The sequence below is a fragment of the Pezoporus wallicus genome, unplaced genomic scaffold (genome assembly GCF_028554395.1).
Source record: "Pezoporus wallicus isolate ANWC-B61680 ecotype Strahan unplaced genomic scaffold, APGP_CSIRO_Pwel_v1 contig_13954, whole genome shotgun sequence".
Taxonomy (NCBI): domain Eukaryota; kingdom Metazoa; phylum Chordata; class Aves; order Psittaciformes; family Psittacidae; genus Pezoporus; species Pezoporus wallicus.
The window spans coordinates 1013774-1030348 of NW_026638000.1; the positions used below are offsets into that span (position 1 = coordinate 1013774).

At 47.4% G+C, this 16575-nt stretch overlaps 1 protein-coding gene across 1 annotated transcript in view; it reads left to right on the forward strand.

Annotated features, from left to right (window-relative positions):
* TCERG1L (transcription elongation regulator 1 like) overlaps positions 1 to 16575 on the forward strand; it is a 78900-nt gene that overhangs the window by 39689 nt on the left and 22636 nt on the right. Inside the window, exons 5-7 of the mRNA XM_057408680.1 lie at positions 8487 to 8612; positions 14196 to 14290; positions 15706 to 15794. Of these exons, the coding sequence (XP_057264663.1) occupies positions 8487 to 8612; positions 14196 to 14290; positions 15706 to 15794 (310 nt within the window). The remainder of the gene's footprint in view (positions 1 to 8486; positions 8613 to 14195; positions 14291 to 15705; positions 15795 to 16575) is intronic.

The window sequence follows — 16575 nt, forward strand, 5'->3', positions numbered from 1 at the left end:
GCCAGACCAAGGTGACCACAAGGGATACTCCTGGGGAAGCAGGATGACAATTGTCCCCATCATCTTGTCCTGGTGTTGATGCTGATGTCATTCACCGGGGTGAGGCCCTTGGGCTGGGAACGTGCACATCCCTCCCAAGTAAATTTTCAGTGATGAAAGGATCGGACCAGGGTTCTGTTTCCTTGTTGTTGAACCATCCTTTAGCAGTCTTTGCTGCCTGTGACTTTCCTTGCCAGTAGAAAAACTTCTTTTCTCTGCTGGGCTGGGTTTAAATCGGGGGGGGGGGGGGGGGGTGGTGGTGTCTGATGCTTGTTGCCTGACCTGCTTAATCCCAATTACATTTTTCTTTAGGTTGTTATCTTCTTCCCATGATTCTTTCTCTCAGTTCAAGTCCAAATCCCACAGGAGACATTAGAGAGAGAGCAGAAATGAGTTAAGTGTGAAATGCTGTCAGTGATTTTTGTAAGCAAGCTGTGGTTTCCCTGCAGCATCACGTGCTGGATTTTCATTCCTCGTACTTAGCTCCAAACTACCAAGCTGCCCGCGGCAGCAGCTGGGTATTACACATGTTCCTCACATTGGACAAGGGCTGGGTTTAGTGCTCACCGTCAAATCCCTCTCAGATGTAATGCCTCAAGTGGTGACAGCGAGGAGGATTTTGTAGAACTGCTCAGCCACCATAGTGACAAGAGGATGTAGGTGCTGACAAGGTGCTCTAGATGCTGTGTTGGGCACAGGGACCTTTCCCTCTCACCTTTCACGGTCTCTGTGTTGTGATGGTTGTGTCTGCAGGGTAGGACAGCATCCTCCAGGTACGGGATAAAGCTGTTTGTGCCCACCCTGCAACACAGACATGTTTGTTAGCTGCTGCTGTGGGATTGGTAAGTGCGTGGCTTCTCATATCTGCACTTCATTTGTCATAGAATCCCAAAGTGGTTTGGATTGGAAAAGACCTTAAGAAGACAAGGGAGGGTTTGATATGCTCAGTGCCAGAATTTCTCCTCTCATCTCTGAAACAGGTTTTACAAGCACCATGTTCATCCACTCCATGGTTTCGTAGGCATCCATAAGAATAAGGAATTGATGGCAAGTTTGCTTTGGTCCTAAAACTTTTGCTTCCTGTAGGCACTCACCCCAAAGGAAACAGCAACTCTATCTGCTGCTCTGAGGAAAGCTCTTCTGAGTGTTTAGACCCAGTATTAGCCTTTGGTTTCTTATTTCTGGTTTGTCTCCTGCTTTCGGCTTCTCTGGAACTGGCTGGTGGGTTGGGTTTTGTTTGATTTTTCCTGTGCAGAAGTGGAATTCCCCTAAGGGGTAGCAAAAGGGCAAAGCCCAAAGCCTGCCTTGCGTCAGCATTGCTCCCTGGGGCCCCCTGGAAGGATTAAGGTAAAGCCCTTCCCCAGCACAGGCAGACCACTGAATATTTAATACTCTCTGTTAATATGTTCTCATTATGTTTCAATTTGGATGTAAAAAAGAATCACTGCAGCTCACGTTTGACTTAGAAATAAGCAAATCTTGCAGGGCCTGCTGGCTCCTATTGATGGGGAGATTTTCCGTGTTGCATCAGTGACTTGAAAGTCAACCAAATTATACTGTAAATGGGTTTTCTACTCTTTGGTCATGGGTACCCTTTTGAAAATGACATTCTTGGCCTTTACACCACTGGAAATTTCCACTTTCTTTAGAAACCAGAGGTGAATGTGTCTGTATACAGTGGAATGTAATGAATATCATGGAATCGGGGAACGGTTTGGGTTGAAAGGACCTTAAAGCTCCTCCAGCTCCAACCCCTGCCACAGGCAGGGACCCCTTCCATAGAGCACCTTGCTCCAAGCCCCTGTGTCCAACCTGGCCTTGAACACTGCCAGGGATGGGGCAGCCACAGCTTCTCTGGGCACCCTGTGCCAGCGCCTCAGCACCCTCACAGGGAAGAGCTTCTGCCTAAGAGCTCAGCTCAGTCTCCCCTCTGGCAGCTCAGAGCTGCAAGTTTAGTTTTATATGATGACTTCCATAGCATGCATGTTTAAATGGAAACCCTTCCAAATATATTTGTCTTTAATTTTAAATATGCATGGAAAACATTTCAGATCCTTGAGGAAGCTGCTCAGTACTTGCTGTGATTTCTCCTAGTACTGTTGAGTTCTGGTGTCCTTTTCCCACGCTGAACAACCACAGATGAGCACAGGAAGCAGCACTGAAACAGGAGGTTTGGTGCTTGGAAAGCTTTGCTGGAAAAGTACTGTGTGGTTCTGTGTTCTTGGTGTGTGTTCACCTGGAGAGAGATAGATCAGCTTGTTGCAGTAGAGATCCATTGGTGTTAGAATTGTGTCTTTTAGCTATCCCAGGCCAAAATGAGGAGGCAGCCAGGTCAGTGTCAGTGTCCAGCTTTTTGGTCAGCCCCTTTAGGTATTCCCTGTAACTGGCAAGGTGTGCAAAGCAGTAGATGGACAGGCAAAGTCTGAGCCTGTAGCGTTATGACAAGACTATTCCTGGCTGAATTATTTCAGGCAAACCAGGATTAATATTCACAAAAATGCCTTTGGTTTATATTCCTCTTTAACCATCAATCCCAGGGGTATAGGAACTGCTTCAGTAAATGTGTGTTTCATGTTTGGAAACAAATGTGTAACTACAGGCAAATATGGAGTATGTCTTAAAAGGTGTGAAAAGAGGAAGAAGGTGAATTGAATAGGGGTGGGTTTAGGTGTCTGAACAGCATCCAGTTTTTGAAACGAGAACGTGCCCTGCAGTGCTCTGTCCCCTGACTCCCTCCCTGCAGGAAACCCCGTGTCCTGTTTGTTACGGGTTTCTCACCACGTGACTATTTCCAGGTGATGCGAAGGGTCAACCAATGTACAGGGGGGTAGGTCAAGCTGCTTGCTTAAGTGTTACTGCTTGCTCATACTTATCATACTTGCAATGTACAAAGGGGTAGATCAAGCCACTTGCTTAACAATGTTACTACTTGTTCATGCTTACCGTACTCTCTGCATATGCTAGAACAAGATATAAGGACATGGCTATTGTTAAGAGGCAGGGGCCGTGACTTGGTTCCAGTCCTTTGGACACCCAGGCCGGCTGAAATTGGCTCTGCACTTTGGACAATGACCAAGCCTCCAGGGAACATGCATAGCAACTAGAGGTGAAAAGTTCAGGCCCAAGGAAGACTCATTGACTTCATCTTGAGACCCTCGCCCACTACCACCAGGAAGCACTGCGCAAGCGCAAAGGACCTTTCAGCTCATTATAATACGGAGTGGGGATAGGACATGAATATGTATAGGCATGCTGTGCAACCTCATGCGTATGTCTAACTTTAGAGGATAAATGCAAAGGGGAAACGACATTGAGGTGCGCATGCCTTTGGAGGAGCAATCCCCCATGCGCCTCAGCGCTGAATAAAGCATTCCTACTTTACAACTTTAACGAGTTGTGGAGTCTATCCATGTATCACAGGGTGTATTTTAGGAATCCTTGCAGGCCTTTTCCTGGTCGAGTCCTGCCTGGTTGAAGCCCCACCACTGGCACCCCAGCAGTTGTGCTCTTCCCATTGCTGCCGTTCTTGCGGCAGCCTTACAAAGCCAGTAGTGAATACAAGTCCTGAGATATATTTAGCTAATATACATACAAGTGAGTAATGCTGCTGTTCAGTAATGCACGAAGAGCTTTTGTCCCAGGGCATGGAGTGGCTTTGCAAGAGGCAAATTGCAGGAAGAAAAGCTTTGGTTTTAGGAGTGTGTTTAGTGCCCATACAGCTCAATGGAGAGAATTGTGCTGACTTCACTGGGGGTAAGATTATGCTTGCGCTGTGGATATTTTCAGTAGGAATAGTTAAAAGAAATAATGTGGGCCCTGTTCTTTTGGGTTCAGTTAAAGGCTTCTTGAATCACAATGAGGAAAATCAGGCTTAAACCCTTGTCAAACTGCCAACCTAGGCTTAAGTTGGAAGTGCCATGGTTTAACTGGAAAAGGTAAGAATTAACCCTTAACAGTAGGAGCAGACCTCCACTGCCATGGCCTGCAGTGTGGTCCAGGACAGCATTGTGTTATTCTGCAATGGGTGTGTTAGTATGGGTCATTAACATCCATATGCTGTCTAATGAAGCGATGAGAGATGATGGATCTGCCGAGGCATGGAATAAACCTTTATAAGAACAGTTTTGCCCTCAAAATCTGTCTGATCCCTTTCAACCAAGCTGTGAGTGTCAGTAATGCATCCGCTCCATCTCCCAGGTCTTGTTTGGCTGCAAGCAAGTAGAAAAGGGGGTTAGCAGCAGTGATCCATTTGGGTGATGTGGGGTGAAGAAAGGAAGAGACTTTAAATGCTGTTTGCTAGAAATACCTGAGGTGGATATGTTAGCTGTGTGTTCTGGGGAAAATCTGCTCTCTGATTTGATTTGGCTCCTAATGCACACCTGGAGGTGGTGGTTTCTGCTGTAATAGTCAGTCAGTTACAATAAGGCCAGGTTGGACAGGGCTTGGGGCAACCTGCTGTAGTAGAAGGTGTCCTTGCCCATGGCAGGGGGTTGGAACTGGGTGAGCTTTAAGTTCCTTTCCATGATTCTGTTGTTCTGTAATGGGGAATTTTCTAATTCCCCATTAGAAATAATAATAGTATTAGAAATAATAATAATATTCTATTCTAATTTCCCATTCTTTTCTTCAGGTGCTGAAGCAGCAGTATAAAAATGCTGATTCAGGCATGCCAGGTGATGGGCTTGTGTATTATAACTGTTCCCATTTTCAGCCAGTGTGGCTGTAACCATTCCCACTGTGGCTAGAGCTGCTGTAGGAGCTGGCCTCCCTGAGTTGCCATTGCCTAGGAGCAGAGAAGAGGGAAAACGTCCCCGGGTTGATGCCAGCCCTGGTCCCAGGCTGCTCACATGGAGGCTTTTTGCTGGGCTGGGAAGTGATACCAGTGCTGGAGCTGTCCCTGCCACCCTCCTTCTGCCCTGCTCATGGTGATGCTCAGCCATTCCTGAGGTGGGGCTCAGCAGCGTGGCTGTGGGACCAGCAAGCTGGAGGTGGGTACATGGAGCTGCTGCGCAGGGGAAGGGAGCCTCAGGCACCCAGCCCTCCCCTGAGGTTCCCTTCATCAGACATGCAAATCAGTGTCTGCTCATTAGTTATGCAAATCAGAGCGGAGAATCACTTGCAAAAGGATCTTCAGGTTTCTGAACCTTTCACTCATCTGCTTTCATCCTCCTTTGTCCTTGTACCGTCCTGGTTGCAGTTGAGACCAAGGTCACTTGTGTTTGTAAGCGATGGTAAAACACACCGAAATGATCTTAAACAGGGACAGATGTTCTCCAAACGCATGACTTGCTGGTCAGGCCTCCTTGGCTGCCATCAGAAACTTCACAGAAAACATCACTTGCCTCCTTCCCATCTTCAGCATTCATTGGTTTGCAATAAGATTTACCCAAACTCAATCATAAACCGCACAGAACATCCATAGGTGGGTACCAGGTTCTTCATGGTTCACCTTTAGGTGTTATTCCAGCCCAGGTTGTGTTCAATTCAGGCTGAAAGCTTGTACTGCATCATGACATTAAACTCAATTCACAGAGTCTATTTGTATTCCAAATCCATCCATGCTCTTTATGAGCATGAAAAACTAGAAAGCATAAATATTTATTCCTCAAAGGTCAAGATTGCCTTAAATCATTCAAGCTTGTTTGGTGAGCATCAGATGTAATTAAACTGAGCAGTTGAACTCAATCTGCAGGTATGAAATAATGTGTGTATATATATGTGTGTATATGCTTGGCTTCAGTATGGACAGAAGGTGTGAGCTAATTGCTTCCATCACACCAAAAGATGCACTGATAATTTTGTTGCTCCTGCTTGTGATAATAAATCAGCATAAAGAAGCAGCTGAAATTGTATAATAGCAAGTCACGTTTGAACATGGAGCAATGCACTGTGGTAACAAAATGAGCGGAACTCATCTCATGTGTCCAACTAGAGGGACATAATTAAGCACATTATGCAAATTGTTCCAATTTTGGGTGTAGAGAATTGACCCTAATTGCCTGTGTACCAAAATCCACGTGCACACCTTAATGTGAGCCTCCAGCAGCCTGGTGTCCCTATAAACTTCAGCATCGGGCTGTGAACCTCCAAGTGTCCGTGTGTGTCCCACATGTTCTTCAGGTGCTGTGTGGCCACAGAGAGCTTCAGCAGCAGGAGGGGACCGGGGCAGGGATTCACATCTGGAAGCATGGGCATTAAAGGGCAAACTGGAGATTCCTGGTCGTGCTCATCTCCTGTATGGTTTGGATTTGTTGCTGTCTTTATGATCTTTAATACCTTAAGATGATGACCATCTTTAAGGTGATGACTGCCATCATTAAGATGGTCGTTTTGGATATATTCAGAATCATTGTGTAGCCCTTTCCAAGGGTATTATTGTAATGCAAGGCAGTCACATGCACTTACCTCACTCAAGACTGATTTTAATCAGACTCTGAAAGCAATAGGGTGAAAGTGTCCTTTTTGTTGTCATCAAATTTACAAAATCACAGAATGGTTTGGGTTGGAAAGGACCTTAAATGTCATCTAGCTTCAACCCCCAGTTAATTTGAGAAGCCAAAGAAAACTCAACAACACTTGCTTTATGAAATATTACTCATGGAATTAATTGTGTAGTAACATGACCTAAGTTACAGATGGGAATCTTAGCTTAAGACATGGTCTCCAAGGATATGGAAATCAGCATTTCAGTCTGTTCATGTGGGCATCCTGCTGGGCATCTCCATAAAGCTGGAGGCGCTGTTGTGAGTCTGCTGTCATGTGGGTTGCTCCATATAATTAGAGGCACCTTAGACTTTGGTGTAGGAACTGATGGCTCCTCAGCGTTTCTTTATATCCAGAGAGCTCATCAAAGATAATAGTTTTGCCAGGGGCTTTGACAGGAGCATTAAAAAGAAGCTGTCATTGCCTGAGGTCTGAACAGCAGCTTGGGCAGGAGAATGGCTCACTGCCTCGTTAGAGATGGCCAAGTTACGAGTGCCTCCCGTGATGTTACTGTGCTGCAGGTAGCACAACAAACATCACACCGACCTGTTCCTCTTCTCTACATGCTTCATTTGTCATTCTTTCTTCAAAGCAAGTATGGATTAAGCTTAGTACTTTGCAGGGTATTTTCTTTATCGTGCTCCTGATCGTGTCTTGCAGGAATTTCTCTTATCCTGATGATGGCAGGGAAAAAAAAAGAGAAATAATCATATCTTTCTTTCCCTTTTCTGGTGTTTTCCAGCAGCTGCTTGTAGCTCACCTCCCCCATGCCCCCAGGCAGCCCACGCTGCTGCTGTTGTAGGGTCATTGTCAGCAGGAGGTTCTGCTGTCCCAGGGAGGAGGCCACCAGAAGAACAGCATGGGGCTGCTTTGTTGGGACAGGCAGTGCATCACAGAGGTTTTGCTGTTGCTGTCTCCTCTCTCTCCCTGCTTCGTCACTGTTAACTGTCTAGGAGCATCCTTTGGTGCCTGTTTCACTTGTTCTAGACTGTCATCGGTCTGTGGAGGTTTCCCACTCACCAAGTCAGACTGGGCATCAGGCCTGGGCATACGTGTGCATGTCAAGGGTAAAGAAAATCTGTGCTTTATGTATGTGTTTGTACAGGTCCAAAGCCCAGGTCCAGGTTTCCTGTGGCCCCTTTAGGCACTGAGAGTTGCTCTAAGGTCTCTCTGGAGCCTTCTCTTCTCCAGGCTGAGCAAGCCCAGCTCTCTCTTGCCAGCTCAGTTTTCAGATGGTGGCTTGTACACAGCGTATGAAGACTGCTAATGGGGCACTGGAATGTCCATCTGAAATGAAATTATGTGTGCTATGGGTCGTTCAGGTTCTGAGACATGGTTTCGTGAGCAGTTAATGGGAAGCTGATGCTCAAGGTTTCACCTCAAATTTGCTGCTAGCCACAAATTCCCAAGGATTAAGTAGCTTGGTTTAATTTGCACAGCTCTAGCAGCAGACCCGGATTACTGATTTAACAGGAATGACATATAGCAGGAATGTAGTGATTTTCTGTTTTGTGCATTGTCTGAGCAGACTGTGATTCCCAGGGATAAAGCTGCTTGTTTATACTATCAGCAAAATGATTTTCAATGGGTAGAGTGGAACACAAAGAGTTTGTGGTGAATTAACAGTAGAACTGGAGGTCTGTTACTTAACCTTAAATAAGAAAACTAATCTTGCTGTAACCTGTTCTGAAGGCATTCATATATCCTTGAAGTTCTTATCTTAAGGCCATGTTTTATTAATTTAAGATTTCCACCAATGCTTATTTCGTGTGAACTGATGGACATCGTGGCCAGAGTAGACCAGTAATTCAAGTAACACAGCCCTCCTGTTTTACCGTGCAGACAGGCATAGGGAGAAATGGTTAGCAGGAGGTTAAAAGAGCATCTGTGGAAAAAGGGAGCTTTTTAAAGGCATTTTTGTTCACTGGAAAAAACCCAAATGTTTCCTTGTGGTTTGAATGCAGGTTCCGCCTCCAGAATGGATGCTCACGTGGGTCCCTTGATGCCAGCGCAAGTCACCCGTGTAACGGCTTTGTCTGCACCGACGGTGACGTTCATGGCAACCAATTTGATGGATCAGGCCTTAGCAGGTGTGTTTATGGTTCTAGACACTGATTATATTACTGAAGCATATGTTGTGTATTTGCATACTTCCAAACCGTCTTTCCATACTGCATAGAAATGGGGGAACCTTAAAAAATCAGCTCAAATTTTATGACATTTGCTTTAGCTCATTACGAGTGTGTTCAGAGGGGTTTGGATCCTGTGTGCTTAGTCTGGCAGTTGCTTTGCATTTGGTGATACAAAAGGCAAGTTTCCGAAATGTCCTTGGGCTTTTCATGTCCCGTGCCAGTGGTATTCACAAGCATTACAGTGATAATGTGGTTATCTTTTGGATAGTTGCTCCATGAAGGCTCGTTGGCTGGAGCCTCGGAGGATGCTTTGTGCTGTACTGTGTGATAAAGCTGCTTCATTTACTGTCATGTAAATGTGTGTGTGCTATTGTGAGAGAAGGGGCAGTGCTGTTCCCAAAGGCTGGAGGAAGTCCTGTGGCTTTGTTCAGATTCACATATGTGCGTTACAAATCATAATCAAAATCAGATTTTGATAGGAAATTGGGAACATCATTGATCAGCCCTGCAGTCCTGGTCCAGCTCTGGAGCAGCAGCACAAGAGGGACGTGGAGCTGTTGGAGCAAGGCCAGAGGAGGCCATGGAGATGCTGCGAGGGCTGGAGGGTCCCTCTGAAGCGGGTCCAGCTGCTGCTCAATGAGATCCTGTCTGAATCATGTTGCTGGGTATTCCAGCTCTATCTAGAAATTGCTGGAAATTTTAAGACACAGACACCTTAAAACTGCAGAAACGCTCATGCACATCTCCTGACACACTTCAGCTTAAGGTTTCTTGTCTGGTTTGGTTTGCTTCTGGTAAACACCTACCTCCTTTATTGCCCATAGTTATTGTGTTCCAAGAATTGCATACTTCTCCTTAAAGTCCCCAAGAGCTGTACTGACTTGCCTGCTTGTCAGAAGCCAGTGAGATGGAGGAGATACTGAACCTCTTCAAGGAATGCAGGGATGGATGCATGCAAGGGTCAGGCTGCTCTGCAGCTTGTTGAGAACTGAAATCCTGGTTTCTCGTGTATTCCACATGGAATAGACTTTATAAACTCCTTGCTGGCAGTCTTGAAAACACAAACGCTCCTGCTGTTATCCGGCATGCTGAATAAGGATGTGTCTGTAGAAAGCCTTTTGATGATTAGGTGACATCTAATGACAAGGGCAGTGTGACATTTGATCCATAAGTTGCCTAAGCCACGTGGCCCCATGCTGTTGGGAGGCCGTCGCTTTGGAAGAGCAATTGGTATGGTTTTATATGCATACAAGTAATGTAAATAAGACAAACATTACATTTTTGTTTCCAACTTTCTCTTGAAAAATACGAAAGATCTTTTTTTGTTCTCCTTTTGTCACCTTTGCTTTGCTGCCGAATGCATGTCAGAGAACAGTGGTACTTTCACTCAACCACGATGGCCTTTGCTTTAGCGTTTTGGAGGAGATCCCACTCTTCTTCTCCAGGTTGCTGCAGACTGTCCTTATCTCCAGTGGAACAACAATCAAAGCAGGAGTCATAATTGACAGCATGTGACACTCATACAGGTGTTTTCACACCTTTCACAGCCTCTAAGTGCCACAGAAAAGCAAATGTGCACTTGAAGCTGTGGCTGCCCCATCCCTGGCAGTGCTCAAGGCCAGGCTGGACACAGGGGCTTGGAGCAAGCTGCTCTAGTGGAAGGGGTCCCTGCCCGTGGCAGGGGTTGGAGCTGGAGGAGCTTTGAGGTCCCTTCAACCCAAACCATTCTAAGATTCTATAGTCATCTATGTGTGCACTTTATGTAAAATCCAATCAATGGAAACGTTTAGAATCAAAATTTTAAACTAATGGAGGTTTGGCTTCCAAATACTTTTGCGAAGTATTTGGTTTAATCTCTTGTCCGTAGCTTCTTGTGGCATGAATCAATCTTCCCTCTTTCCTCTCCCTAATTCTGCTTTTAATGAGATGTTTATGATCACACGCCTACACCCTCTGTGATATACCCAAGACAGTTTTGCTACTTCACCTTTATTTTTCATACTGTGAATTATTCATGGCTCTCTACCTGCTGTGGATCCTCAGAGTAGTGTCTTTAATCAGATATCTTTATCCTCCCATCTCCAGCGCATCCTTCAGCGGCGTTATAGCGAGCGCAGGAGCACATCATCAGTAATTGTACTGCTGAGTTTGGGGGCAAAAAAAGGTGTGTGATTATGTTGGAAACGTGTCAGGGTAGCTTAATTGTCAGGTTGTGGGATTGTATATGTACAGAAGTTAAAGGTGGGGGGGGGGGACACGGGACGAGTTTAATTAATGAGAAAAGAGTGATCCTGAGCAAAGACATGCACTGGTTGCTGCTGGAGGGTAAACACCTCTTGCTGGCTGGCTGTTCCTGGTGTGTTCAGAGAAGTCTCTAAGGATCTGGGGTGGGGGGGAGTATGGGGATGCTGCGAGGGCTGGAGCAGCTCTGCTCTGGAGCCAGGCTGAGAGAGCTGGGCTGGGGCAGCCTGGAGAAGAGAAGGCTCCTGAAGGGGAGACCTGAGAGCAGCTCCAGTGCCTGAAGGGGCTGCAGGAAAGCTGGAGAGGGGCTTGGGACAAGGGATGTAGGGACAGGCCAAGGGGAATGGCTTGAACCTGCCAGAGGGGAGACTGAGATGAGCTCTTAGGCAGAAGCTCTTCCCTGTGAGGGTGCTGAGGCGCTGGCACAGGGTGCCCAGAGAAGCTGTGGCTGCCCCATCCCTGGCAGTGTTCAAGGCCAGGTTGGACACAGGGGCTTGGAGCAAGCTGCTCTAGTGGAAGGGGTCCCTGCCCGGGGCAGGGGTTGGAGCTGGAGGAGCTTTAAGATCCCTTCCAACCCAAACCAGGCTGGGATTCTGCGATCTAAGGAAGTTCTGCCAGTGTTCTGCTTCATGCCCTCCTCTGGAAGCAGAGTGGGGCTGTGGCTCAGCAGCACGGGCTCTCTGCCTCCCCTCTTGCAGTTGCAGGTCTGACACCTCGCTTTTCAGAAGCTTGGTGTCCCTCCATAGCAAAGTGAGCCTGAGCTGAGGTGTGCTCCTGCCCTGGCATGTGTTCCCTGCTCCATGGGCACCAAGTGCCTCTGAGCTCGAGGGCAGAATACAAGGTCAAGTTATTTTTTCTTTACATGACATGGAAACCAGCCGCAATGTTCAACCATGGATATAAAGATAAACGACTCCTGACGTGCACAGTGACTTTCAGGACTCTCTGTTATTTTATGGGTCTTTTATTTCCATCTTATTTCCTATGTGCTGACTGTCCAGAATGTTGTGGAGGTATATTGCACATGCGAATGCCTAATGCACTGCGTGCTGCAGAAATTCACTGACGTGCTGTGCTGCGGGTGCTGCATTTCAAGCAAAACCTACAGCACCCAGGCTCCTGCCTGGGGCTTCTGCTTTCCAGTTTGGATGCAGTGAGGGGGCTTTCTAAAGGGGGAAGGAAAAGAGGTTGACTTTGGCCTTTGCAGCACAGTGTTTCCATGCTGAAGATGTGTAAGGTTCAAAGGGGAGTGAGAATGGCTGCAGTGTGCGAGAGCCGTGTCCCCGCTCCATGCTTCAACCCAATCTTCATTTATGAAAGGGCAGGGGAAGAGCAGCAGTAATAAAAGTACTTACCCCGTATGTGGTACCTTCCTTTGCACCAAGCTGGAGCTCCCAGCGCTGTGCCAAGGCTGCTTTAGGTTCTCTCTCCTATTTCATTTCCTCAGCATCAGCTGCGGGGAAGCCCTCTGCTGAATTTCACATGTGCAAAGGTTTGTTTAAGTCTGCCAACTGACAGCTCTGTGTTTGCATTAACGCTTCCAAAGCCAGGCAGTGAGTTGTCGTGTTCCTCATCCATGTGTGTGTGCGTGCATCTACATGAATGAAGCATCGTGTCTCCTTCTTAAACCAATGTGATAATGAAGACTACAAAGGAAGGAAAATTCTAATAATAAGAAAAAGCTTTTTTTTTGTCCTTGTGAAATAGAAGGAGAAAGAAGTGTGTGTGTGTGTGGGGGGGTTGGTGGGATTTCCCTGCAAATCAAAACTAAAATCCCAGCTTTGTTAGGCATCCTTTCCCAAGTGCTGCTGCTCCGTGTCTGAGTGACAGAATCCAAGCAGCTTTTGTCTGTGTTTCTTTCAGCAGCAGCTGACAGGCCTCCCAGACCTGTTGCTCCAGGGATTGTTCCATGACAAGAGCAGGAGCCAGGAGCAGGAAATGCTGAGGCATACCATGCCACTCAGCAGCGTTGCCCTGAAAGGCTCCTAGCACGTGGACAGCCATGGTGCCTGTGCCAAATGTGCGCAAGCAGAACGTGCCTGGCACCAGATGTGCGCCTGCAAAGGGATCCCAACCTTGGGCTTTAAACTGCTACAAAATCAATGAGGTGCAAAGGAACCTTTGCTGTGGAGGGGCATCTGAAAAGGTTCCTTTAATCCCCTACACATGTATTTCGGTTCAAAGCCCTCGTCGGAAAGGAGGTGGCTGTACAGGACCCGTTCACCAGCCATGCTGAGGGCTGGCTCGTTGCACACAGTGGGAGTGGAGAACAAGCCACCAAGGGTGTCCCTGGGCAAGAGCAGTTGGAATGACAGGAAAACACAGGGCGAGATAACGAAATACCTCCGTGACATAGCCCAGAAACTGCACTCTGTCTTCCTTCTGCTGTGCGTTAGCGATGGAGAATGTATTAGCACAGTTTAATTGAAGCGAGGTTCCCTAATTGTGGCTCCAGGTTGCTCCGAGCAGTGCATGCAGGAAGCATCCTTGGTCCTTGGCTCTCCTGCTCCGTGGAGGTGGGTGCTCGGGGCCTGGCTGAAGCCAGTGTGACAGTACCACGTTCAAAGACCCATGGACCCCACATCACTTTGATTCCCGATTACCAGATGTCGAGGGAAGAAAGATAAATTTAGAGACCCTTTTGATATGTATTAGCAGCTCCCTATGCCTCGCTCCTTTAATGTGGAAATTAATTGCTATGATTTGTAAAGCTTCTTTTTCACTGCCCGTAAAAATTAAGTGCTCATCTGCGAAAAACGACATTTGTTTAAATATTTATCATTATGATATATTCCATGGTGAAGCAAATGGCTCAGGCTCCACCTTTCTCTCAGTATAGCCCCTGTTACATGTCGCCTATGCTGTAGTCTGATTTTGAAATGAAGTGAATAGTATTTTGATGTGTGAATCTGCTATGTAACATGCAGTCCTATAGAAACCCTGCAACAGGGTTCTGCTTTGTTCCTGGGTCAGGGAAAGCAGGATGAAAATCTCAGAGCAATAAACCGCTCACTCTGAAGAGTATGAATGTGTCCCATTAAAACACAGGATGGTATTTAGACAGGCAATATGGTCCTCAGCACACATGCGTTACACACACGTATGTGTGTCAATAAGTCATGGCAGGGGGGTTGGAACTTGATGATCTTAAGGTCCTTTCCAACCCTAACTATTCTATGATTCTAAGTGAGTGAGGAGGAAGAGGGGAAGGCAACAGGGAGGGGCTGGGTTTAATTCACCAGCTGTGGCTCATTGGGAGTAATGTGTTGCCCATTAAACAGAAATCCTTTTCCCTCACAGATAATGGCAAAGAATCGAGTCGATCCTCCTGCCCACCCGCCTTGATTCTGCACACGGAGAGGAAGAGCACCCCTGGGCACAGCGCTGGTGAAAAGGTCTGCAGGGTTGGGGGGCCTCTGTAAACCTCTTTAAGCTATGGAACTGCACAAATCCAAGTCAGGATAAGGCAGCGTCCTCTGGCTGAGGCTGTGCTGCTGATACAGGATGGTTTCCTAGGGTCGATTTTGAAGAGCTATCTATCTAATTTATCTTGGTTTATAGGAGCTCTGTCACTGTAGTGTCAGGGTATCGGAGGAGGGATGCTCACAGCTGGGTTTGATACTGACAGCTGGGTTTCCTCCCCATACTGGAGGAGAAGTGAGTCTAGGGGTTGGGGGGGGGGAGTGTGTGCATATGTGGAGCTGTGACACAGCCCACGAAGCAATTCATGTGCTGAGAAGCTGTGATCGAATCACAGTGTCTGTGATTTGCTGTCTCACTGCAGTGGCAGCGACCTGTGGAGGTGGCTCAGCCCCTGCTCGGGGCAGGATCATCCCCTCGGTGGGTGTTGTGCTGCTTATTGCAGTATCAGCCCCAGGGGCAAGAAAGAATTTATTCCTGCCCCCCTTTTCATGTTACTGATTTGAATTGCTGTGCACTTCCATAGCCTCCTTTACAGGTAATTACATGGTCCTTGAATAAAACCTCTTCATTAAAGGGGGCCTACAAGAAACCTGGAGAGGGGCTTTGGACAAGGGCCTGTAGGGACAGGCCAAGGGGAATGGCTTTAACCTGCCCGAGGGGAGACTGAGATGAGCTCTTAGGCAGAAGCTCTTCCCTGTGAGGGTTCTGAGGCGCTGGCACAGGGTGCCCAGAGAAGCTGTGGCTGCCCCATCCCTGGCAGTGCTCAAGGCCAGGTTGGACACAGGGGCTTGGAGCAAGCTGCTCTAGTGGAAGGGGTCCCTGCCCGTGGCAGGGGTTGGAGCTGGAGGAGATTTAAGGTCCCTTCCAACCCAAACCAGGTTGGGATCCTGTTCTATGATCTTTGTATTTTGATACTGCACTGAGCCACAGCACTGCCTTCCTCCCAGACCTCCCCTTGCAGTTCATTTCCATAAGCTTTTACAATAAATTGCTGTTCTTCAGCAGGTAAAACAGCACCTGTACTTGCTGGTTGCACCATGCAACCTCCTGCATTGCCTGTTGCTCCATCCAAACAGCCTGGCCCTGTCACGGGGGGATTCCTGCATCTCGGGCTGCAGTATGCAATCATATCCGCTCTCCCCTGTGAGCTGTTGGCGTGGATAAAAGCGTGTCTGCTGGTTTTTCATTTCTATTGCTTTAAGTCAGGCGATGTTTTGTGATTCCCCGTTTCTGGTCTGTTCCCAAGGTAGCTGGTTGTTCATAAAGCCCCTTGTGCAATAATGGCCATGAGGTTGAACCACTTCAAGTTAAAGGGAGTGATTTGTGTAGCAGTGGCAGCCTTCTGCATCGGCTTCATTTGCTGACTAATCTCTATCTGTCTTTCCAGGAGCATTCATTTAAACTAGTAAATGAAGATGACAGCTCATCCAGTGGCAACAGGCCCGTGGCATCCACTCCAGTGCCGGGATCACCATGGTAAGCAATTGCTAAAAGCCATTCAGCAGTGCTGTTTCCGTTGCCAGAAATGCATTAGTGCTCTGTTACATGGGGAAGACACACTGCCCTGGGTGTTAAGTAGCAATGCTGGGGTCCTGTCCAAGCTTCTACTAGAGCTTCTAATTAATCTCATGATCCCGGTTCCTGACCATGTTCCCATTCAGGTAACTACATACTGGGTAACTACATCTCATAGTAATGAGTTATACTTTGTGGCTGGTCTAGAATCCCAGCCTGGTTTGTGCTAAAGGGACCTCAAAGCTCACCCAGCTCCAACCCCTGCCACGGGCAGGGACCCCTTCCACTAGAGCAGCTTGCTCCAAGCCCCTGTGTCCAACCTGGCCTTGAACACTGCCAGGGATGGGGCAGCCACAGCTTCTCTGGGCACCCTGTGCCAGCGCCTCAGCACCCTCACAGGGAAGAGCTTCTGCCTAAGAGCTCATCTCAGTCTCCCCTCGGGCAGGTTCAAGCCATTGCCCTTGGCCTGTCTGTGGGATCTTTGGCACTCTATGTGTGTATCATCCATTATTTGTTATTATCATATTGTGCCATTTTACAGACTGCTATTGTAAGCACAGTCCAACATCCTACTTCGTCTCAGCATCGTAAATACATTATTTACATCAGTCGTTTCTCTTCTTGACAATTGCTGCTCTGCAGTGTAGTGCAGAGGAGCTGCTTGAGTCCAGCAGTGTCATAAGTAGGTTATGGTTCCTCCTTTCTTACAGGGAAGAGCAGTAGCTGATGGTACTCACAGTGG